The sequence below is a fragment of the Bacillus rossius genome, chromosome 6 (assembly GCF_032445375.1).
Source record: "Bacillus rossius redtenbacheri isolate Brsri chromosome 6, Brsri_v3, whole genome shotgun sequence".
Lineage (NCBI taxonomy): Eukaryota > Metazoa > Arthropoda > Insecta > Phasmatodea > Bacillidae > Bacillus > Bacillus rossius.
In genome coordinates, this window is record NC_086334.1 from 60,637,690 (window position 1) to 60,663,946 (window position 26,257).

General features: G+C 41.9%; 1 protein-coding gene across 6 annotated transcripts in view; it reads right to left on the reverse strand.

Moving 5' to 3' along the window:
• The window catches only part of LOC134533250 (uncharacterized), a 91,126-nt gene that overhangs the window by 11,073 nt on the left and 53,796 nt on the right, over positions 1-26,257 (reverse strand). For 4 of the 6 annotated variants that reach the window (XR_010075277.1, XM_063370675.1, XM_063370674.1 and 1 more), the window contains exons 3-12: positions 25,190-25,498; positions 24,360-24,592; positions 20,905-21,104; positions 19,773-19,879; positions 17,844-18,059; positions 14,551-14,745; positions 7,505-7,625; positions 5,367-5,599; positions 3,538-3,636; positions 306-601 (exon numbers count right to left, since the gene is read on the reverse strand). Coding sequence is in view for 5 of the 6 variants with exons in the window: in XM_063370675.1 (XP_063226745.1) it covers positions 306-601; positions 3,538-3,636; positions 5,367-5,599; positions 7,505-7,625; positions 14,551-14,745; positions 17,844-18,059; positions 19,773-19,879; positions 20,905-21,104; positions 24,360-24,592; positions 25,190-25,450 (1,961 nt within the window). In the remaining variant the exon portion in view is untranslated. The remainder of the gene's footprint in view (positions 1-305; positions 602-3,537; positions 3,637-5,366; positions 5,600-7,504; positions 7,626-14,550; positions 14,746-17,843; positions 18,060-19,772; positions 19,880-20,904; positions 21,105-24,359; positions 24,593-25,189; positions 25,499-26,257) is intronic. The other 2 variants (XM_063370678.1, XM_063370677.1) reach the window with 2 other exon arrangements.

Sequence of the window (26,257 nt, forward strand, 5' to 3'; positions counted from 1 at the left end):
GAAAAGTACTTTAGAATATATATTTGAAGTTTTGCATAAAAAAATAAAAAATAAAAAAAAAACAGGTGTCTAGATTGATTTACAAGAGTTAAAAAATACATAAATAACTTTCAACATATTCTAAAATAATTGTGACCACTTGTACTTGATATAAGTGACAATTTAATGGAATTCCAGTTCTTTTCACCAACCTTTTATAGGGATCATTCCCGCTCAAAGGCTGTCAAGTTAAAAATGTCTCTGGATTTACATAGAAGAAAGTTAAGAATATTAAATAGGTATTGTGCGTCTGGACGGGAAGAGACCTGTCGGCAGCGGCCTCCAGGAAGTGGCGCAGGTGGGGCGCGTGACGGGAGCCCGGCCCCAGGTGGCACAGGGACTCGGCGAGGGCCGCGAGGTCTGGGCCGCCCGCCGCCAGCCGGGAGTACAGGGCTGCCAGCAGCAGCTGCAGCAGCACGGAGCCGCCCGCAGGGCTCACATCCGCCGGCAGCCAGTCCTCCAGGAGCGCTGCTGCCCGCGGCACCGAGGGGGGCAGGCAGTCCGCCAGCTGGGCCAGGCCCTGCACGCACTCGGCCGTGCTGTCATCCACCTGGCCGCCCGCCTGGGGCACCCCGCCCGTCACTGAAGCCCTCCTCACATTAGAGGTGGGTTGCAGAGTATCATTCTGCTACTTTGTAACTGATACACACCTGTATCAAGTACTGCAAACGAGTACACTATTCAAGTATCAAGTACTTTAGTATCAGTTAAGAATTCACCTGGAACACCACGGCCAATGTGCGCAGAACCCGATCGCAGACGACGGTCACTTGGGCGGAGCTTGTGAAAGGGGAGGGAGCGGCACGACGAATAAGGGACAAAGAAGGGAAAGAATATAGGGGAGGGGGAAGCCTAAGATGTACATCAAGTTCTGTCCCTGCCCGAAGACGCCCGAATATTCACCTTCGGCCAATCTCGGGTTTATTTTTATATATATATATATATTTCTCTGTTTATTTTAATGTAGCTATACTAACCTAACTAACCGTCCATAGTGTTCTAAAGTGTTTTAATGTAGCTAACCTAACCGACCACTTTTAATATTTGATTTCATTTTTCCTGCGCAAAAATAAAACAAATCCCGAGGCTGGCCAAAGGTGAACATTCGGGCGTGTTCGGGCAGGGACAGAGCTTGATGTACATCTTAGGCTTCTTATAAAAGTACGCTCAGTGCCCAGTGCGTGCTCCTTGCAAAGATTGAAGACTCCGATTACGAAAGGTGTGGAAAGAGAACACCGATACCTTTTTTCCGACTACGAAGAATGTAGAATGAGAAAACTAATACCTTTTATCGACTACGAAGAATGTAGAATGAGAAAACTGTTACCTTTTTACGAAGAACGTGGAAAGAGAAAATTGATACCTTTTTACGCTGGTGATGACGGGACGGAGGATGTGTAACCTGTAACGAGAATGCTGATACGTGATACCTTGTCGCTTCCTGGGACAGCTACTGCTCTAGCTGATACAGAAGTATCAGCTACTTGTAACCAGTACATTACTGTATCAGTAACTGGATGGAACTGATACCGAAAACTGCTGTAACAACCCACCTCTACCTCACATACCTTCTTTTATCGCACGCGCATAATCGTCACCCCTATATTTTATGGCGTCAAAATTTGGATAAAAAAACCTCTCGCACAATCGTTGCATGATGTTTTTGATCCCGCTATTAGATTCCAAGCGCTTTGTGTGGGTATTTTTTCCGTATAAAACAATGCATTTTACAGTATAATTCTAATATTTATTCAGACATTACCACTTACTTATTTACCAATATGAAGACTCACTAAAAAAAACTACTTTGAAAACATCTCGTTTCAGCATTTTATGTAAACGCTGTATTAACACCGGCCTTAAGTTTTAACAACGTATTTTATATGAATACTGTGTTTGCATTAACTCACATGCTGAAATTGGTTTTAAATAGCTGTTATTACTAGTATACGTAGGTACATTTGAGTGTCAGTGGTAAAATGTGATAAGAGTGTCTTCCAGTGAAAGGACTTCCAATTTTGCAGCTACAGGCTTAGGTTTTATTTATTGTTTTTATCATCATGATAATTACATTACCTATTTAAAAAATCTATCACAATTCTTAAAAAAATCTTAGAGTTACAGAGAAGAATTAATGTTTTTACCTATCTAATAAGCACATTGCGTACAAACTCATGATTCATGGTAGTGTCTCAACAACCACTACATGGATTATGATTGGTGATTGCCACCACTCAGGAGTTAGTTCTCATTCTGATAACCTTCAAATGGTTTCATAGTAGTAATCGTGATAGGTCATTTGATTACTGTATCAGGGTGAGACCGGGTCAAAAACGAATGCAGATCCACATTTTACATCATTCAAGGCTGAAGCCCGCACCCAACAGGATACAGCTTAAAAGCTCACAAACCTCTCATTTTCATTCATATTTTAACTTGCTTTCCTAACTGTTTCATGTTTGTTCTTTCCTTGAAAAAGTTTTCCTAGTGCTTCTCTGAAATACATTGTCTACCAATGACTAATGAGATAAGTTTTTCTGTCACAAACATAGACTTTATAAGATTCTCATGTCTCAGCTTTATGTTTTAAATCTGGAAGAGGTACTGCTGAGAAAATAATAAATAAATAAATTCTAAAAGCACCCAGGGCCAAGCCTGAACTCAGTCCGCGGCCTCAGGGCTAGAAGTCTGGTCCGCTGCCCAGGGACCACCGGGGACCTGAATATTACCTGACTGGGAAGGTTTACCCTTCAGGACTTTCTGGTGCTTCAAGTTTTTGCAAAACTATTGATGAGATATCCCACAGGATCTTAGCCTCTATATATTTTTAATAACTGACATTCTTGTAAACATTAAGACACCCCAAATTACCAAGGCTAGCTCACAGGTATTGAAGGAGCGTCAACAGCAGCATGACTTGGTGTATTGGCTCCCCACCATTTCAATATCCGAGGGTCTGTCTTCAACTTTGTACATGTGAGAAACAAGCACAAATTTCCAAATGCCAGACCGTTTCCTTAACCCCCTTCCACCCTTCCTTTACCATAAATTATTTCCTTTTCACCCTGCATTCTACCAATGATGAATGATTCCAAACTACACTCACTTTTCAAGCCACTGAAACACAAGTTTTTTGCGAGATTTTTCCTGAATAAAGGCTGCCTTCTCTTGGTTCCTAAGCATCTGAAGGTGATAAATTGTGATCGTGATGACTATTTATATTTGGTTAAGTTTAACTTCTTGTTGATGCAGACACTAAGGTCATTAGAGAAGGAAACCAAAAACACAAATCAGCATTATTGGGCAAGGCAGTGCTTTCTGCATAGAATGTATCTGAGTATTTGCTTCAAAAGATTTCCTTCAGCAAACCATAGAAACACAAACCCAGGATTTAACCCCGGTTCCTTGGAAATGCAAGTCCAGTGTCCTACCACTATGCCCAATGGTTTTTTGAATGATTGCTCTTACCAGAGAAGACTAACTGACGTGTGAGGTTACCTGCACAATGTCCAGCAAGGACAGTACGATGGGCGTCATGAGGGACTCCAAGGGCTTCAGCAACGCCTCCAGCCAGGGAGGTCGACACTGGTTCCACACCTGCACACAGGGCATATGCTCATATGCTCACTTGTTTCTGGTGGCAGCACGCACACCTGGCACCGCGTATGTATGGGGAGTCTGTGGGCACGTGTATGTTTCGGTGGTGCAAATGCCAGGAAGGAGTGGTTAGGGATACCATGGGACTGCAAAGGGAGCGGAGTATGACCAGGCTTAAAGGGGCAAGCACCGGTCGACGTCTATATAAATATGTGTGTGTGAGAAGACGTATATACATATATATTGGGCGATAGAGTTATAAATGTGTACCAACTTAAAATAAATTACAAAAAAAATTTACTAAGGCACTGCAACGCATGCTGGGCATTGGCTATAAATAAATAAAACTTTGTAAGTACCCTTACAGTATACCGAATAGGAAGACCTTCATGCTTAGCCAGCAACTGCCTGAAACTGGGTGTTTCTTACCACAAAGGGTAAATAATGGATGTATGTACACCAAACTGTGTATGGCCTACTCTAAACGTTTGCACCCAACTAGTTGCCTGCTTTCCACAGAGCATTTGAACGCCACTACGCTATGATCGTGGGCCTCTCAGTCAATGGAGCAGACTCCTAGAAGCCCACCAAATTAAAATTATTGTACTACTGTTCCCGTCTGTAATGTTGCTGGGTTTTGTTTCCTGACATATGTTACTTAAACCAAATTACTTCTTTCGGCATTCTCTGCCAACCATTAAATTTATGCCCCACAGTTTGCAAACACTCTATTATATATAATGCTATATTCTTTCAGATAGAAAATTAAATGTTCATGACATTTCACAGGACTTAAATTAAGATTAACTATCATAAGGTTGTGCTTAGCCACACTGGAATTTAAACCAATTTAAAAACCATCTTCAAATTTATTTAAAACAGTTTTTATTTATGGACTTCTTCAGTCAATGTAACCTTATATTCATTGTCGTCATATTCTAAATTTACTTACATAAAAGTTTGTATTGAAAGTTTCTTAACCTCCAGTGCCATAATAGAGGTATTGTTATAACCAAGGTTTCCATATGCAAAACAATCTTACATTTGAGGTTGGCTTATGTTCAAGGTAATTGTATGTTTGAGGTCAACTTTAAATTTTGTTCACCTTACATTCAAAACAAATTCAAAACTAAAATCACGAGTAACAAGAATAGAACTACCATAAGAATTTAGATTTAGTAATCACTGGCTGCAAACTGACAAATAAAATATGTATGTTCTTTGTACTTTTATGGTTGTACACTATTATACCACAATTAAATTAATAATTATCTTAACTTGCAAGTGAATTAGGCTAACAGAATATATATACTACGTACTCTTTAAAGAACAAAATATTTAAAATACCAAATGCCAAGCACAATCACATGATACTCTAGTGCAACAGAGTTGCGTCCCTAATCACTGGGTGAAAATAATTAACATACACATGTCATTTTTGGTACAAGCTGAGAAAAGGAAACAGATAATTATAGCATAACACTAATAGTATAAAAATTAGAACATCTGAATTCAAAGTCATTCTATATGACAGTGAATAAGATTCTTAAGATTAGAGAATTAAATTGAAATTGTTACTGTGCAGTTTCTTCCAGACACAAATCTGTTTGACATCTAGCCACAACAATACTCTGAAATCACCTTTGTTCAAATATCAAATATCCTTTCAGCTCAGTGATTTTCAGTTAGTTGAGTTTCACGAAATGAGTACTAGATGGGAATGAAGAGACCTGGCGGTGGTCGAGGCAGCTGCCCCACGCCCCGGGCCCGTCGCCCAGCACCGGCAGGAGCACGCTGGCCAGGTCGGCCGGCCCCCCGGCCCCCGCGACCACGTGCACCAGGGACGCCACCACGAGGCCGGGCGCCAGCGCCTGCGTCGAGGGCGGCCCCAGCACGCAAGCCCCCCCTCCGGGGCACAGGAACCCCCCGCACTGCCCCAGCTCGCCGCCGCGCCCCCTGCCGTCTGCGACACCAGCACGAGCACGTGCACACTGATCCTGTTATAGGAGGTGTGGACGGCATGGCTCTACTTCCAGCGAGCAGCGAACCTCCCTCCGTCGTACCTCCACTACTGTGAATCTGTGACGTGTACCAAGCTTGTAGATATCCTGCGCCCACTGTACTTTGAAAGTTATTACAGATTATGTAATAAGGAATTAATTAATAAGCAATAAGGACAAAATTATATGGTGAACTGCGATAAAACCATATAATACCAAAATTCAAGTTAATACACCACAAGGCACTGAAAAGCAATTAAAATCATGAAACTGATCATCAATTACAATAAAAAACCTAACACTAATGACAAATATGAACTCTTTTAAATATTTATTTTAATGAAAGTAATTGATTTGACATGAAAATTAAAAAAAAAAAAAACACTTCAATCAAAAAAATTCTAAATAGTTTACTTCTTTTTCAATTTTGCAACTGCTGTTAGCTAATCATTTTACATTATGACGTTAGTTCATTTTTCAAACACAAAAATACCTAAAAGATTTATTTTATTTGTTCTTAATAGTTAAGACATCTTATCAAAAATCATTATACTATAAAAGGACATCATGTATCAATCAAAATGACATTGTTTTGGAGAAATTAGTATGGAAAATTTAAGCATCTTATTTGTTCAGTAATATGCTATATTTTTTAATAAACATACTTAAAAAATAAAACCAAAATATAAAAATCTCCTATTTAAAAATGAATTCTGGTTGAAAATAAAACCCTAAAAACTTGTCTCCATTAATAAACCAATGGTCACAGGTAAATTTTTACTGAAAAACTTCTGACAAATCACTAAACATTGATTGTGTTTTAATTTGCTTACATATTATTTAAACTATTCATATAACATATTCCCTAAAATATAATAATTTAATTAATATTGGATTTAATGTAGTGTTGTAGGCCAAAATAACTAAATATATTTTGTTGAATAATTTGTTTTGTTGGGGTGCATTAGTTTAGGTGACAAAGGATTATGTAACATAAATAATACTTTAGTCAAAGAGTCTGTTTATAATGTTCATAGAAAAAACACTTTTATTTAATAGTATTGTGAATTACTAAAAAGAAAATTTTAACTATAGCAGACTTAATGGGTTAGGAAGATTGAATAAAATAACAAAAATCAGATATATTTGAGAAGTTCTTGTAAACGTGGGGCCACTATACTTGAGGGGTCAGATGACTTGCCTTCCACCAGGGCAATCTGGTTGGATTCCCAGTAGGGTCAACCCGGATTGTTTGCAAGCGGGAAACAAGGCAGAAATTTCTGTGGCCAGTGGGTATTCTCTGGATACTCCCGTTTAACATTCCGTTAATGCTCCATTCAAAACACATCACCCCACATCAGCTTCTATGACCTCTATGTTGACCAGACATTAACCCCATTCATTCAATTATTCATTTATTCATTGATAATATTTAAGATTATTCACTACTGAGAATCAAAATTGAAAATATAATTTTGTAATGTAAATTTTTTTGACATAATTTTAGTTTTCAGCAACAAATTTGCTAAACTTTCATTCAAATTGATAACATGAGATAAAATTACAATACAAACACTTAGATCCACACCAGAACACATACTGGTAAATGCACATTTACAGATAAACAGACAGGAAAGAGTGTAACACATTCTAACTTCATAAAATAGGCCAAAAATAGAAAGTATTATACGTTAAAACCCAGTTAAGAAAATCCCACCTAAGAAAATGTTCCGCATAATTATTTAAAAAAAATTCAGACCATCACCTATAAATATAAATAGCTAATAAATACAATTGTACCACTTGATCAGTTTTCCATGTTAATAAGTCTAAATTTTTAAGAACCTGGAGAGAAGCTAAGAACTCACCAGTGTTCTGTTGCTCAACTGGCAGCACTGATTTACTGGCAGGAGCTGTGTCACTTGCCACATGTGGTGCGTAATACTTCATCACAAGGTTGGCAACTTTGCAGTGACGCATCATGAGGACCTAGCCACAAACAAGTGCTGTGTATAACTGCATTTCGAAGAAAAAAGTTGGGTCAAGTTTCAAACCTTCTAGACAACGAGAATCACACTCATACACTCTCTCACTCCCACGCTCCCTCAGTAATAGGGAGGGGTGACAATCAACTCATACACTCTCTCACTCCCACGCTCCCTCAGTAATAGGGAGGGATGACAATCAACTCATACACTCTCTCACTCCCACGCTCCCTCAGTAATAGGGAGGTATGACAATCAACTCATACACTCTCTCACTCCCACGCTCCCTCAGTAATAGGGAAGTATGACAATCAACTCATACACTCTCTCACTCCCACGCTCCCTCAGTAATAGGGAGGTATGACAATCAACTCATACACTCTCTCACTTCCACGCTCCCTCAGTAATAGGGAGGGGTGACAATCAACTCATACACTCTCTCACTCCCACGCTCCCTCAGTAATAGGGAGGGGTGACAATCAACTCATACACTCTCTCACTCCCACGCTCCCTCAGTAATAGGGAGGGGTGACAATCAACTCATACACTCTCTCACTCCCACGCTCCCTCAGTAATAGGGAGGGGTGACAATCAACTCATACACTCTCTCACTCCCACGCTCCCTCAGTAATAGGGAGGGATGACAATCAACTCATACACTCTCTCACTCCCACGCTCCCTCAGTAATAGGGAGGGGTGACAATCAACTCATACACTCTCTCACTCCTACGCTCCCTCAGTAATAGGGAGGTATGACAATCAACTCATACACTCTCTCATTCCCACGCTCCCTCAGTAATAGGGAGGGATGACAATCAACTCATACACTCTCTCACTCCCACGCTCCCTCAGTAATAGGGAGGGATGACAATCAACTCATACACTCTCTCACTACCACGCTCCCTCAGTAATAGGGAGGTATGACAATCAACGCATTCACCATCTCACTTCCACGCTTCCTCAGTAATAGGGAGGGATGACAATCAACTCATACACCATCTCACTCCCACGCTCCCTCAGTAATAGGGAGGGATGACAATCAACTCATACACTCTCTCACTCCCACGCTCCCTCAGTAATAGGGAGGGATGACAATCAACTCATACACTCTCTCACTCCCACGCTCCCTCAGTAATAGGGAGGGATGACAATCAACTCATACACTCTCTCACTCCCATGCTCCCTCAGTAATAGGGAGGGGTGACAATCAACTCATACACTCTCTCACTCCCACGCTCCCTCAGTAATAGGGAGGGATGACAATCAACTCATACACACTCACACTCCCACGCTCCCTCTGTAATAGGGAGGGATGACAATCAACTCATACACTCTCACACTCCCACGCTCCCTCTGTAATAGGGAGGGATGACAATCAACTCATACGCTCTCACACTCCCACGCTCCCTCTGTAATAGGGAGGGATGACAATCAACTCATACGCTCTCACACTCCCACGCTCCCTCTGTAATAGGGAGGGATGACAATCAACTCATACGCTCTATCACTCCCAAGCTCCCTCAGTAATAGGGAGGGGTGACAATCAACTCATACACTCTCTCACTCCCACGCTCCCTCAGTAATAGGGAGGGGTGACAATCAACTCATACACTATCTCACTCCCACGCTCCCTCAGTAATAGGGAGGTATGATAATCAACTCATACACTCTCTCACTCCCACGCTCCCTCAGTAATAGGGAGGGGTGACAATCAACTCATACACTCTCTCACTCCCACGCTCCCTCAGTAATAGGGAGGTATGACAATCAACCCATACATTCTCTCACTCCCACGCTCCCTCAATAATAGGGAGGTATGACAATCAACCCATACACTCTCTCACTCCCACGCTCCCTCAGTAATAGGGAGGTATGACAATCAACTCATTAACTCTCTCACTCCCACGCTCCCTCAGTAATAGGGAGGGGTGACAATCAACTCATACACTCTCTCACTCCCACGCTCGCTCAGTAATAGGGAGGGGTGACAATCAACTCATACACTCTCTCACTCCCCGCTCGCTCAGTAATAGGAAGGTATGACAATCAACTCATACACTCTCTCACTCCCACGCTCCCTCAGTAATAGGGAGGTATGACAATCAACTCATACACTCTCTCACTCCCACGCTCCCTCAGTAATATGGAGGTATGACAATCAACTCATACACTCTCTAACTCCCACGCTCCCTCAGTAATAGGGAGGGGTGACAATCAACTCATACACTCTCTCACTCCCACGCTCCCTCAGTAATAGGGAGGGGCGACAATCAACTCATACACTATCTCACTCCCACGCTCCCTCAGTAATAGGGAGGTATGATAATCAACTCATACACTCTCTCACTCCCACGCTCCCTCAGTAATAGGGAGGGATGACAAACAACTCATACACTCTCTCACTCCCACGCTCCCTCAGTAATAGGGAGGGATGACAATCAACTCATACACTCTCTCACTCCCACGCTCCCTCAGTAATAGGGAGGGATGACAATCAACTCATACACTCTCTCACTCCCACGCTCCCTCAGTAATAGGGAAGTATGACAATCAACTCATACACTCTCTCACTCCCACGCTCCCTCAGTAATAGGGAGGGGTGACAATCAACTCATACACTCTCTCACTCCCACGCTCCCTCAGTAATAGGGAGGGGTGACAATCAACTCATACACTCTCTCACTCCCACGCTCCCTCAGTAATAGGGAGGGGTGACAATCAACTCATACACTCTCTCACTCCCACGCTCCCTCAGTAATAGGGAGGTATGACAATCAACTCATACACTCGCTCATTCCCACGCTCCCTCAGTAATAGGGAGGGATGACAATCAACTCATACACTCTCTCACTCCCACGCTCCCTCAGTAATAGGGAGGGATGACAATCAACTCATACACTCTCTCACTACCACGCTCCCTCAGTAATAGGGAGGTATGACAATCAACGCATACACCATCTCACTTCCACGCTTCCTCAGTAATAGGGAGGGATGACAATCAACTCATACACCATCTCACTCCCACGCTCCCTCAGTAATAGGGAGGGATGACAATCAACTCATACACTCTCTTACTCCCACGCTCCCTCAGTAATAGGGAGGGATGACAATCAACTCATACACTCTCTCACTCCCACGCTCCCTCAGTAATAGGGAGGGATGACAATCAACTCATACACTCTCTCACTCCCACGCTCCCTCAGTAATAGGGAGGGGTGACAATCAACTCATACACTCTCTCACTCCCACGCTCCCTCAGTAATAGGGAGGGATGACAATCAACTCATACACTCTCACACTCCCTCTGTAATAGGGAGGGATGACAATCAACTCATACACTCTCACACTCCCACGCTCCCTCTGTAATAGGGAGGGATGACAATCAACTCATACGCTCTCACACTCCCACGCTCCCTCTGTAATAGGGAGGGATGACAATCAACTCATACGCTCTCACACTCCCACGCTCCCTCTGTAATAGGGAGGGATGACAATCAACTCATACGCTCTCTCACTCCCAAGCTCCCTCAGTAATAGGGAGGGATGACAATCAACTCATACACTCTCTCACTCCCACGCTCCCTCAGTAATAGGGAGGGATGACAATCAACTCATACACTCTCTCACTCCCACGCTCCCTCAGTAGTAGGGAGGGATGACAATCAACTCATACACTCTCTCACTCCCACTCTCCCTCAGTAGTAGGGAGGGATGTCAATCAACTCATACAATCTCTCACTCCCACGCTCCCTCAGTAATAGGGAGGGATGATAATCAACTCATACACTCTCTCACTCCAACGCTCCATCAGTAATAGGGAGGTATGACAATCAACTCATACACTCTCTCACTCCCACGCTCCCTCAGTAATAGGGAGGGATGACAATCAACTCATACAATCTCTCACTCCCACGCTCCCTCAGTAATAGGGAGGGATGACAATCAACTCATACACTATCTCACTCCCACGCTCACTCAGTAATAGGGAGGGGTGACAATCAACTCATACACTCTCTCACTCCCACGCTCCCTCAGTAATAGGGAGGGATGACAATCAACTCATACACTCTCTCACTCCCACGCTCCCTCAGTAATAGGGAGGGATGACAATCAACTCATACACTCTCTCACTCCCACGCTCCCTCAGTAATAGGGAGGGATGACAATCAACTCATACACTCTCTCACTCCCACGCTCCCTCAGTAATAGGGAGGGATGACAATCAACTCATACACTCTCTCACTCCAACGCTCCCTCAGTAATAGGGAGGGATGACAATCAACTCATACACTCTCTCACTCCCACGCTCCCTCAGTAATAGGGAGGGATGACAATCAACTCATACACTCTCTCACTCCCACGCTCCATCAGTAATAGGGAGGGATGACAATCAACTCATACACTCTCTCACTCCCACGCTCCCTCAGTAATAGGGAGGGATGACAATCAACTCATACACTCTCTCACTCCCACGCTCCCTCAGTAATAGGGAGGGATGACAATCAACTCATACACTCTCTCACTCCCACGCTCCCTCAGTAATAGGGAGGGATGACAATCAACTCATACACTCTCTCACTCCCACGCTCCCTCAGTAATAGGGAGGGATGACAATCAACTCATACACTCTCTCACTCCCACGCTCCCTCAGTAATAGGGAGGGATGACAATCAACTCATACACTCTCTCACTCCCACGCTCCCTCAGTAATAGGGAGGGATGACAATCAACTCATACACTCTCTCACTCCCACGCTCCCTCAGTAATAGGGAGGGATGACAATCAACTCATACACTCTCTCACTCCCACGCTCCCTCAGTAATAGGGAGGGATGACAATCAACTCATACACTCTCTCACTCCCACGCTCCCTCAGTAATAGGGAGGGATGACAATCAACTCATACACTCTCTCACTCCCACGCTCCCTCAGTAATAGGGAGGGATGACAATCAACTCATACACTCTCTCACTCCCACGCTCCCTCAGTAATAGGGAGGGATGACAATCAACTCATACACTCTGTCACTCCTACGCTCCCTCAGTAATAGGGAGGGATGACAATCAACTCATACACTCTCTCACTCCCACGCTCCCTCAGTAATAGGGAGGGATGACAATCAACTCATACACACTCTCTCACTCCCACGCTTTCTCAGTAATAGGGACGGATGACAATGAACTCATACACTCTCTCACTCCCACGCTCCCTCAGTAATAGGGAGGGGTGACAATCAACTGACAGCAAAGATGGGAAGGTTTTCTCTTCTTCAGAAAAAAACATAACAATTCCTGTCTGTGAAAACCAGTTCCCCTTTTATCATTTCAAACAAGCATTTCTAGTAGCACATGTCAAATGAGTAAGCAGTTGCTCACTCATGTCTCGTGGCACAGGGCTCACCACAAATCCGGGTCAGGCAGCCACAGCTATTTGTTGCACACAGAGCACAGCTTGTAAGTTTGAAAACCTCTCGAAGTACAGATCTCTGGGTCTCGTCTGGCTGATCCGTTTTTAAGTGTTTATTGTGTCTCACCAACGGTAGGGTTTCTAATTAATATGACCTAACATTTAACAGGGTGAGAAATCTCTTTCCAATGCAACCATGACACCTTGACCCCTGCCAGTCCGCTATAAATGTCGCTCAGAGCTGGAAGCAGCCTTTGCACCTCATAGACTTCAACCTTGTTGCACCCACCATTCTTGTAAGTATTTTTTTAATGCTTTTCTTTTCCGTCAAGGCCTGCTCCGAGTGGTACACTGTTTTACAGAATGATTTTTATTCCACTGTGTGTATAATGAAATTAACGATGAATTATTTTTAGGCCAGGCCACAAGGTGCCCTGACCTCACATAAACCGATTCTCTGCTGTTGGCATTTTTAGCAACTTTTTTATCGTGTGTGTTTTTGGACAATTTACAAGCGGAAAAATTATGTTAATAAATCTGCTCATAACAAATCTCCGTATCTTTTACTCAACTACGTGTGTACACATCATAAGACTGAGGTGTCTGGGATGTCTTAAAAGTCCATCAGCGAATAACTGCTATCATTTGTAAGTAGAGTACTTGAGCTGATAGTGATAGTTTTCATGGTCAGATACTGGGGGAGGAACTGAGCTTAGCAACCACATGGATCATGTCATGGTCCTGTAGTACCGTATTTCAAATGGGTCCACATGCCCAGCCACGTGGGGTGTCCAAGTTTCAACTAACGCACATCTCCCCTGTCATCAAAAGTTTGAAATATAAAACCTGTCCAGAGGTGATTTCCACGTGATTTAAATGGACAGACTCCAACTACTTAAATATATTCAATGTGTGACTATTAACTGAAGAGAGGCATAAAAAAATGCAATTAAGTAAAAGGCTGCCGAAAATTGAAGTTTTGTGACTTCCAACAACATTAAAAATTACTTCAGGATTTTTTCGTGACTTTTGTGACCAATTATCCAGGTTCCTTACTTTTTGGTGATTTCCGTGACCAATCTTCCAGGTTTCTTACTTTTTTGTGACCATTACTCTAGGTTCCTAATATTTTCCTGACTTTTGGGACCTGTAAACACCCTGTTGAATGAAAATAAGTTAAGTTATACGCTGTAAAAAAAAATTCAATAACATGGATAATATTTGGTTTAAAGATGAAAAAAAAACAGCTTAGATTCATCTCATTACCATCTCAAAATACATACTCAATAAGCAGCAACACACTTCAAGCTGATCATAAAGTGTGAAGGGAGATAATATGTTGTCCTTGTATATATGTGTCGTGCCCACCGCTAAAGCCCTTGGCTGTTGGTGGGCATGTTACAATATTAATAAATAATAAAAAAATAATAAAATAAAAGAGAGAGGATTAAGTGCGGGAATGCACACTGTGCCACGGATACAAACACAACTAGCACTGTGTTAAGGGTATGTGTGTGGGAGCACCTTGAGCAGCACAGGCCAGCACGCCTGGGGCTGCGCGGCGAGCACAGACAGCTCGAGGGCCACGGCCGCCCCGTCGCGCAGCTCGGCGCGCGGGTCCGGGAAGAGGTCGGGCGAGGTGAGCGTGAACCAGGGCGCCACCGCAGTCGGGTCGCGCGCGCAGAACGCTGCCACCCCCGTCAGTCCCCGGCGCAGGAACTGTCACACGTCACAGTCCGGCTACAGGCCCGGCCGACCGGGCTTACCTTAGCTCAACGCTGAAATAAAACAATGTTAGTTTCCATGAGCAGCCATGTGCAACATGACTGCAAAACTGTCTTTGATTCTTCAGGGAATACAACCCTCACCATCCCCATCACCACGTGGTTAAACGTGCCTGATGAGGTACCCCAGAGTTCTTGGCTACCAAGCAGAGATATTTAAGTTTGTTGCCCTAAGTTAGTTTCTAGGCCCACGCCAAATCATTGCTGTAGCTGAGTTCACGCTTAAACCCGTGAACCAGGAATGAAAGAGAATCCAAACTCCCAATGATACATGAGTTTTGGTGGTCTCTCGTGGTACCAGTAATTGCGACTGGGCTATCAGCTGCAATGCGGTTTCTGGGGACAGCTGGAGTGACCACCTAGAAGGGTGGGAGAGAGATTTCATACTGCACGCCGGTGAATGGGAATATTGATGTCTCTGGGCCATCGACAATATTAAGAAATACAGTAGAACCCCGATTTAACGAAGTGCTATGGTTACCGAAAATGTTTACTCTAAATCGATGTTTCGTTAAATCCGATTTTCCGATTTTCAACGACCCCCGCACTCATAATCGCGTCCCTACCGTTTCCATATCGTAGACAGGGTCGACGCTGATATCTTGTGCTGCCGTGCTATCTCAGACTTCGTCAACTTTACATCTTCAACGTCTTTTAATCTCGCTCGTACGGCCCCCGGTTCGTACGTACACCTCGGTCGTACATACAGATTTTCAGAAACCATGAAAAATGAGGCATAAAATAAAAGTTTAAAAATATGTAAAGTGTAAGAAATACGTTAAAGTGTATTAAAATACAGTCGCAACCTGCAGCGTTTATAACAAATACGAGCTACATACACATTGCGTCACAGTAAAAAATAAAAAATAAAAAAATTGGCCGCAAATTGATGCAAAATTTCCGTCAATAGTGCGCCGTACGCGGAGAAAGGTCATTGTACTCGGTCAGCTGCTGTTACGGCGCGGCGTAGCCGCCGGCTGGCTCTCTTTGTTCGCTGAGCTGCGCAGCACTTATAAAAAACGTATTCCAAAAACTAAACACCGCGCACAACGCTCTTACTGAGAATAATAAAGCTGTAGCAAACCGTATGTATTCGGTACCGAGTAACAGGTGCGCCATCTAGTAACGAGTAACGAAACGTTACACACGGCTGCATCTCGTTACTCGCATTTTTCGTATGTTTTACGCATGCGCGCGCATATTCGATGAATTTGCGTTACAAAGAACGATGTTTGTTTATTAAGTAAATTATAATTTGGAAATTCGTCGTCAAAGTTTTTTACTGTTTATTAAAGGTATTGTGTGTGTAGACAAAGTTTGAGATTGGAACAGAAACAACGTAAGAAAGTATTGTTTACAAATTAGAAATATGTTTTTATTATCGCGTATTTTCACGGTTTTTTTTGTTCTTATCTTAAAAGAGATAGTATAAAAATGCCGCTCTAATGAGATTTAATTGTTTCTTGGTTAACAAAAACTGTTAATTATCAAATATTGTTAATTGTTTATATTCTATTTATTATTATTTACGCGACGTCATACTGTACGCGTACGCAATACGACTCGATTCGTTGCTGCAACATAACATAGCATGTTATGCGGTATCAGAAGTAACGAGTAATGTAACGTGATACGATAGTAACGAGTACTAATTGTTATAGTAACGAATACATACGGGGACGCTTTTTTTCGTTACTTTTACACCTCTAGAGAATAATGATAATGGCGTATTGGTGTGACGTGGTCACAAGTTGAAAAAACCTGGAGGATGGGAAAGGGAATATTTGGAAACGTGTGATTATTGCCTAGCACTGTTACTATGCGGGCGTGAGTGGAAGATAACGTGGTGAGTCAAGCCAGGCATAGAAGAGGGGGAGGGGGATGCAGACAAAGAAACCCTTCATAACGTCATGTGTCGCGGACAGTCTATCTATCCAGGCGCGCGCAATGGCACGCACCTACGCAATTCAGTTACAGCGCCCACAGTTTTTAAGCAATTTGAACAACTTTTTTAATTTTTTCGTATTTGTACAGATGATGCAAAGGCACATATTAATATATAGTACCTCCATTCTATTACTAACACCACAAAGTGTAATTTTTAATAAGATTCCATTACTATTTACTTTCATTTTTTGGAAATCTATATTATTATTTTAATAAATTGGTGTTTTTTTGATGGTTCCTGAAAACCTTTACGTTAAATCGCTGTTTTCGTTAAATCCGTGTTCGCAAAATCGGGGTTCTACTGTATGTTTTTTGTTTCATATTTTTGACGTGACAATGTCTAATAAATCGATGAACGCTAGCTGCACGCATGAAAAAGTGTCCAGTTAGTAGTTACGCACATTGTCCCGTTTCACTGTGTCCCGTTATGCTCATTTTATATTGCTCTTCGCTAACCTGAACCTCCTAGCATTGCGACTGAGTCCGTGGCGTAATTCTGTTTTCATGCATTTCAATGTAATATTTTCATTGCTCTTTGCTAATCCGTTCCTCCTAGCATTGCTGCAGAGTCCGTGGCGCAAATATATTATTTTTGACTGCATCTTGGTGTTGGGTAAGCCATTTTCCTTCACATCATCCTTGAAACACTCCCATTCGTTTCCTACTTTTCCTATCATCGTCCTATCCTTAACAGAATAACACAGATTGGAAGAAGTTAAATACAAACATGTATAAAATTTTTAGTTAAAATAATCTCTTCGTTAAAGTAATAAACATATTTGAATTAATGAGTGCAAATAAAAGTAAGTTTATCAATTAAATTTTAGATTTCATTTCACTCATTCTTTGTATCCATACAAAATAGTGATAATTCAATAAAAATTATTTTCTTTTATTCATAAAAAAATGCAATCATTTCATCAATTTTTTGTTATGATGTCACGTTAAACTATCGTCCGTAAACAGACTTTACAGACAACCAATTTTTTGAATAATTCGTGTTTTTTTTGTGAATATAGACAAGGTATAAAACTGGAAACAATAACTCCACGAAAGTGACACTACGACGGGCGAGCGGGAACCGACCTTGTAGAGCACGGGCAGGGGGCAAGCACGGGCCAGCAGGCAGCACAGCAGCTGGTGACACTTGGCGTGCACGTCGCGCAGCACCTTGCTGCGCAGCCGGCGCCCCACCAGCTCCTCCGAGTCCCCGCACACGGCCGGCAACAGCTGGCGCACGCACAGCAGCACGTTGCTCACGTCCGTGCCCAGCAGCAGGCCGCGCGCGCGGCTGGGGGTCGCCTGCCACACGCACAGCCGCCCGCCGTCACGCTTCACACGTCCACACATCCGGATTCCCAGCTCTTCCTTGGGACCTGTCTTTCCTTGTTAGTCCAGTCTTGAATTTCATAAAAAATCTCTCTCTCTCTCTCTCTCTCTCTACACACACACACACACATATATATAAATATATATATATATATATATGTGTGTGTGTGTGTGTGTGTGTATGTGTATGTGTGTGTGTGTATGTGTGTGTATGTATATGTATGTATATATAAATGTATTCAGGGGTTAAAACTGTAAACTGCGACACTTATGCCACTTTAGTCGGCTCTTGTTTATGGCTTTCTGAACCTTTTGGCCGGAAGAGGGTTGTCAGCAGGAGAGGCAGATGAGACAGGATAACACTATGGAATGGGCTGCTAGCCAAGGCTCCCTTCTCCCTCGCCTCTCACCCTTCCTTGCGACCACCATATACAGCACAGCATACTTGGTTCTCTGACCAATGGCTTATGAACTACAGTCATAAAACTCTTTTCCTCATAATTGCTGCCCCTTTTTTCTTCTTCTTCTGCTGCTTGCTGTTTCAAAAAAAGGCCGTGCAAATCAATCTACTAACAGGAAGTGGCACTAGAAAAGCCGTCAGCAAATATGGTATGAAATTATAAATTTAAATAATTTTAATTTTTGAGTGTTTGAATTGTGATTTTTACCCATTAAACTATTTTTTCTTAAACTGATAATCAAAACGTTTAGGGTCACATTATATTCAGAGTCGCAGTATTTTAAGGTAAATACGATAATATTGTCAATGAACTCAGTAGACTACCGATTATCCGTGTGCAAATTATCCGGTTTGTTGGTTAACCGTAGCATATTTCACTTTTTGACTTTTTAATTTTTATTTCCGTGTGCGCACAATGGAAACGACACTTGTGGAACATTGAATACAATGCAATTACTGTAATTAGAAATGCAACAAATTACTAATGTGAAGAAATATGAAACAATATTTTACTCTTTCCTCAATAGCTATTTTCTTCCTTTACGCCATCCCACACATCAGGCGTGTCAGGAGTAACTCTGGAGAGAGAAGCCAGAAGCTTTCAGGGCTAGTTTACCTCGCCTTCCTATATACGCCCGTAGCAAAGGCACTCCAGCTTTCACAATTGCCGGCCATTCAGTCGCATAGTATTGATGAAATTCAAACGTATTTCGCACTATCAAAACTTATGGCGTAAATCATAAGTTGAACAATAGTGTGCAAATCACAGCTCCAACTTTACAACCTCTCCACTTAAGACTCTTCTTTTTGTCTTTTTGACGTTATACAACCACCTCTCTCTGGCAGCGGCAAAAGCAACTAGTGTCGCGAGACACTTGATGAACATCTTTATTTTTACAAGTGAAGTTCAGAACTTATTTGAAAATAACATTTTGGTAAAAACGTAAACCAGTTTATGTAAATGTCTTATTGAAAAAAAAAACAACATTTAATGTAAAAAAAGGTAGATAATAATTTAATGCTCTTACCAACCTTTGCAAAAATTCTCCAGGGTGTAATTTAAAGTTTTAAAGGCTGTAAAATTGAACTTAAACTCAAACCTAAAAGAACATTTAAAACAAATTACCACGCAAACAATAAAAATTAAATACAATAATAAGATAGCATAAGAAATAACAACAGTGTATGAACTGTCGAGAGGGCGAGTACGTAGCAGCAGCTCGCACCTGGGTGTAGCGCACCGTGAGGATGGTGAGGGACTCGTTCAGCATGCCGGCCAGCACCCTCTGTGCCATCTTGGGAGGGACGGTGTTCCACAGGTCCTCTCTCGTGCCTGCCACCACGCACATGCACTTCATGAACTTCAGACACCGCACTCCTGTGACTCACCACAAACATCTTGGTGCTGCAGAAAATAAAGTTTTTTGAGACACCTATTTAATGCATAACCACATTAAATACACATTTAAATGATACTTTTTTTTAAGTAAACTCTCAATAACCTGTAGAATGTTTAAACTAATTTGGCCAGGTAACGATTTATCTTCGCTTATCGCAAAAAAAAACCTAAAAGGTTACATGGCTACAACATTTCTTTATCACAGCCACTTAGGGTCCTAATAGATACATGTGATCACTTGTTTGTTTTGTCCAACCAACATATGGATAGCAGAATAGGAATCGTATTTCAGCTTCTACTGTTACAAGCTATCTCTGTACTTTTTTTCCCTTCATAAAGCAGCAGTCAACCATTACGATATAAAAATCTCTAGCGGAAGTGAAGTGAATAAGGTATAAGAAGAAAAGCCTTCACAGAACTTAAAACTGCTAATCTATACGTAAATGTAACTTAAATACATTACTGATGAACAAACTCTTGATAAAGCAATGGATATGCAGATATAAATATCCAACCAGTTAATTATTAGCAGAACCATATGCATTGTGCGCCCACATTTTAAACTACAGCAACCAGCCCATCAGTTAAACTACCCCAGATAAAAGATAGTGTAAAGTTCCTAGCAAATAAGGAATTTTGGAGAGACAAGTTACTAATTATATGTAGTATCCTACGTAATATGTCTGGTACCACTAAATGAGGTATGGAATTCCTGCTTAAAATTTAAGTCCACTTTCAGGTCACCTATCACCACAAGTGGAAGTTAAATAACTGAATGAAACAATCTGGGCCTGACATGGAGATCGTTAGAGATGATGAAAAGTTATAGAATAAGAATAAAGCTGGGGGAAAAAAAGAACTTTGAGGAAAGCCGCCTGATCAGGACAATGTCTACCATGTTTCCCAGGGTTGGAATCAGAGCTGTGTCGCATGGGTGGGAGCGGTGCGCCGGGAGTCACCTTGCATGTAGAGCCACCACATCTGCACCACGAAGGAGCCCCGCTCGCCCTCGAAGAAGGGGTGGGGGTCCTCCCAGTGCAGGCAGTCTGCGTCCTGCAGGATGTAGAGGGACAGCAGGCGGCAGTGGAGGTCCAGCAGTCTCTCGGCCAGAGCCTCCGCCATCTCGTGGAACTGCTTGTAGCCTCCGTGCAGAGTCAGTCTGCGCCCACGTTGCCCCAGCACGTGTTTGCATGCATCAACCACACCATTTTGTTGATGATAAAAAAATAGTACAACTTAAATAAGCACTAGCATTATGATTGACAGGATTCTAAACTAATATTGAAGAGAAGTAATCAATGGCTACACTCCTGTGACATCTTAAAATGTTCAGAAAAGTTTTAAGTTTTAGCTTTAGCTTCTTAGTACACTTCAATATGGGCACCATTTTAGCTTTGGCAACAACTATATGGTATTAATTTCCTGCCACATTCTCAAAGCTGCATGCTCGGCAAAAGTGAAATTTAAAAAAAGAAAATTATTTCGCCGAAAAATTAACATCAGAGAAATAATTGGAACACGTAGGGCAATCCTGCACAAAAATATCAATCATTTGGTGAAGTGAAAATATGGGTTTTAAAATTTTTTAAATGTTCACACAAATGTTTGAAGCTTGGCACCTCCAAAATTCAGATCCTGCATGAAATTAAAATGAACGACATACAAAAAGTAGTGGAATTTGTTGTTTTTCTGATATTATGTATTTAGCCACCAATTCAAGGATTTCTCAACCAGAGGTGTTACTTGTGGGTCCAATCACTACCACTTATGTTGCACTGCGGCGACCAATTTCAGTTCGGAATACCACAACACAAACTGAGCATTCTGTTAAATGGTCCACATCCCTCCCAGCAGCACCTCACACTGAAGAGGAGTAAACAGGATAGTCACATAGAGGTGGGTTGCAGAGTATCAACCTGCTACTTTGTAACCAATAAATGCCTGTATCAAGTACTGCAAACGAGTACACTATTCAAATATCAAGTACTTTAGTATCAGTTTAGAATTTGCCTGGAACAACACCACGGCCAATGTGCGCAGAACCCGATCGCAGATGACGGTCACTTGGGCGGAGCTTGTGAAAGGGGAGGGAGCGGCATGACGAATAAGGAATAAAAAAGGGAAAGAATGTAGGGGTGGAAGTGCAGGGGAAGGCGTTGAAGGAGGGGAAACCTAAGATGTACATCAAGTTCTGTCCCTGCCCGAACACGCCCGAATATTCACCTTCGGCCAACCTCTGGTTTATTTATATATATTATATTTATATTTCTCTGTTTATTTTAATGTAGCTATACTAACCTAACTAACCGTCCATAGTGTTTTAAAGTGTTTTAATGTAGCTAACCTAACTGACCACTTTTAGTATTTGAATTCATTTTTCCTGCGCAAAAATAAAACAAATTCCGAGGTTGGCCGAAGGTGAATATTCGGGCGTGTTTGGGCAGGGACAGAGCTTGATGTACATATTAGGCTTCTCATTAAATTACGCTCAGTGCGCAGTGCGTGCTCCTTGCAAATATTGAATACTCCGATTACGAAAGGCGTGGAAAGAGAACACCGATACCTTTTTTCGACTACGAAGAATGTAGAATGAAAAAACTGATACCGTTTTACGACTACGAAGAATGTAGAATGAGAAAACTGATACCTTTTTACGCTGATGATGACGGCAGGGAGGATGTGTAACCTGTAATGAGAATGCTGATACCTTGTTGCTTCCTGGGACCATGGGACCGCTACTGCTGTAGCTGATACAGAAGTATCAAGTACTTGTAACCAGTACATTACTGTATAAGTAACTGGTTGGAACAGATACTGAAAATTGCTGTAACAACACACCTCTAAGTCACACAGTCCCACTTGCACTCCCCGTACATGCATTGTTTTAAGGCTCATAGTCACACAAAGAGAGAAAACATTTACTCTTTTTTGTGGGAACATGTTTAAAACATTGTGTTCCTTAAAGAAATTGAAACTTTTAACTGTGGACATGATTTAGAAGACATAGGAGACCAAATATGTACCATCTAGACATCACCAGGGCTAAATTGGCACACACATCAAATTGTACTTAGCAAAATCTAAAACTTAAAACTTTTCTGAACATTTTATATATATCCATTGAATACTTATCTTATTGTACAAGTATATAATATTTTAGTGGGGAATATAGAAAAAACAAGGGCTGTTCCGATACCAAATAACTGTATTGGATACTGGCTGATATTCACTCTCGGATGATACAAAGATATCAGCACAGGTGTCAGAGATATTAGAAAAAATTATGTTCACAACTTTGTTTTTTTTTTTATTTTTTATTTTTTTAAATATTTGCTATGTTTATATGTCATAGTTATAATAACATTTCTAACTATAAGTAAATAGAAATACCTAGTAAATACTACAAAATTTTCAATAAACTTGCTTTGAATTTAGATTTATAAAATCATTACATTTTCCATTATGATTCAAAAAAATTATGTTTCAATTATTTATTTATAAGTGTGGCCAGTAATTGTAAACGTTGATTGTATTATCAGGAATCGGTGGTCGTTTCAGGGTATCAGTAGTGGTAGCAGGGTATCGGGGATTGGTACATATCAGTAAAGGAGGTATCCGAACAGGCCTAAAAAAATATTGTTTTAAATTAAATGTGAAAAAACTAAAAACTCAACTGAGTTTAGGATATACCAGATCATATAGGATATTTTGTAGCAAATGAGTGTAAACACATCTGACTCCTAAGAGCACAAATGTTGGACTGTGCTGCCAATTAGAATTTTTGGCACAATTCTAAATTTGAATTTTCGAAAAACAATGTCACCAGTAATTTTTTACTGCAACAACTTAAACTTTTTCCACCTCCTGTACACTCCCGTTTAATCTTTGTCAGACCAGTCTCCCCATCCTTTCCAGGCATTAAATCTAATTTTGCCAACCATCTAATGACCCAGCAAGTGCGCTCGTCACCAATTAGTAACAGGACACACCCAGGGCCGGTGCAAGGTAAATTGGCGCCCTAGGCGAAAAACTTTATTCCCCCCCCGGCCGGACACCTGAAAAAAAAAATTTCCTTGCCTCAAAATACATCAGGTAAGCCTAAGATTTTGTCAACAATCAAATGTGTAAGCAGGCTTTTTTTACTTTTTTACTTATTACAAATCATAAACAGGTCACAGTGGACTTTAAATAATGACATATCAATATAAACATTCCAAACTGTTACAAAAATTCATTTTCATCTAGTTTCAATAATCGTTAAACATATTATATGAGCTGTTATGTGTCGTGCTGCGCCACCCCCAGCTACTTGGCACCCTGGGCGGTTGCCTAGTTCACCTATATGGACGCGCCGGCCCTAATAACATCTGTATTGAAACTGCATGCGTGGGGCGTGCGAGCAGTCGGGGCTCACGGCTTGTCGCCGGCGGTCCTCTTGAGCTGCTCGTTGTAGCACCAGAGGCAGTTCTTGACGAGCGCCGCGGCGCCCAGCGTGCCCGTCAGCACGGTGAGGTCGGCGTGGTCCAGCGCCTCCTGGCTCAGCGCGTGCAGGTGCTGCAGCAGCTTGCCCGCCGAGTCCGTCACCACCGACACAAACTCGTCTGGCGCAGAGTCCATGGCCACGCCTCCGCAGCCCTTGTCCGTGTCCTGAAGGACAGCACCCGCATCAGCCCACTGCTACACCACAGCTTTCAAAATAATAAAGTCAATTTCTTGAACAGAAACCAACAGATGTAAAAATTTACCTTGAAATAAGAAGATGCTACAGCTCACCTGAGGGTGTTCAGGTTATAAATATAATTTACAAAGCCATATTAGCTTAGATAGGTGAGAAACTAGACTGTGTGCATAAATCACTAATGACTTCATTGGGAAGATAATCAGTTGATTAAATATTTACATGACAGAAAAATGTCAGCTACGAGTAAACATGGATCAGCCAAGCACGGCTCTAAAAGCAAAACGGGGAGGGTTCGACTTTTTTTTTTTTTTGGAGGGATCTGGTACGTTCATTCTTACGTTACGCTTTCCTTTCATCGAAAAATTGTATGGAAACAGGTTCAGTATTTGAGCTGATGAATTTTTTTTTTAACATTCCAAGGCTAATACCTAATTTACTCATTGTAATTTTAAACCACGGCATCCTTCCTTTGAACAACAGCCCCTGAAAGTGTTCCTGGAGTCGCCCACACATCTGGCCAGTGGAGAACGTGGCAGATGTTCCACCTCGGGACCCGAGGGTACCTGCTCGCCGCCGTCGCCGCCCGCGCCCGTCTCCAGCAGCCCCGACGCCTGCCTGAAGGCCGCCACGTACTCCTGCTCCCACCACAGCACCAGCTTGACGGCCGCGAAGGAGGCGTAGCGGGGGAAGTCCAGCAGGCCGCCCACCACGCCGGGACACAGGTTCTCCTGCAGCACCGTCTGGTGGGCGCGGTAGTAGTCCAGGTCGCGCTGCAGCAGGATCCTCACCCGGTCCATCATGTTGCCCTCCTCCATGATCTCCATCCTCGCGAGCGGCTACCTTCGCTTGCCGCCTGCCGGAGACTTCAATACCTGAACAACATTTACCAGGGACACACTGCATGTTTAGAGTGGTGTGAAGCTGAAGACCAGTACACTGTAGCTTGAGTTTTACCAAATATTTAACAGTAGTAACTTTGCATGAACTAAATTTTGTCACTTTTTGTGACATAGGTACTGTCCGAAAACGTTTCCAGAAATTATTCATTACAGTACACGACATTTCAGATAGGTATCAGAAACATTGTAAAATGTTCTGCAGTGTAAGAGAATGTGTCTGGAATATTTGTGCTATGTTGTTCAAGCCTTTCTAAACTAATTTAATATTTTTATTTTCTCAGTGATCAGAAGTCAGACAAACTAAACATTTGCTACCACTTTAAATGGAAGTTTTTATTTATACCATGTTAAGCCACAAAATGTGATACAGAATTTATAATAAGTGTTACAGCAACATGTTTAAAAATGTTTGGAACTCCAAATGCTGATCCCCATGAACTTTAGCACGACGACTCAGCTCCTTGCAAGTTGGTGTCTCTGCTGAGCTGTTCACAAGCAGTCAAGCAGCCTGCCTCTGTTACACCACTTTATCACTCTTTAAACACAAAATACCTAATGAAAAACTTAACAACTTTGGTTTCTTCACAAAAAGTGATAGCTTTTAAAAGCTAATACATTTGGAATTCCCAACGTTACAAGAAATTAAACATGTGAATAAGTAGGCCTATAATTAATATTTCAATAAAAATGCATCTCCCAGCCATGTTTTGGATCTCAGATAACAAAGACTAC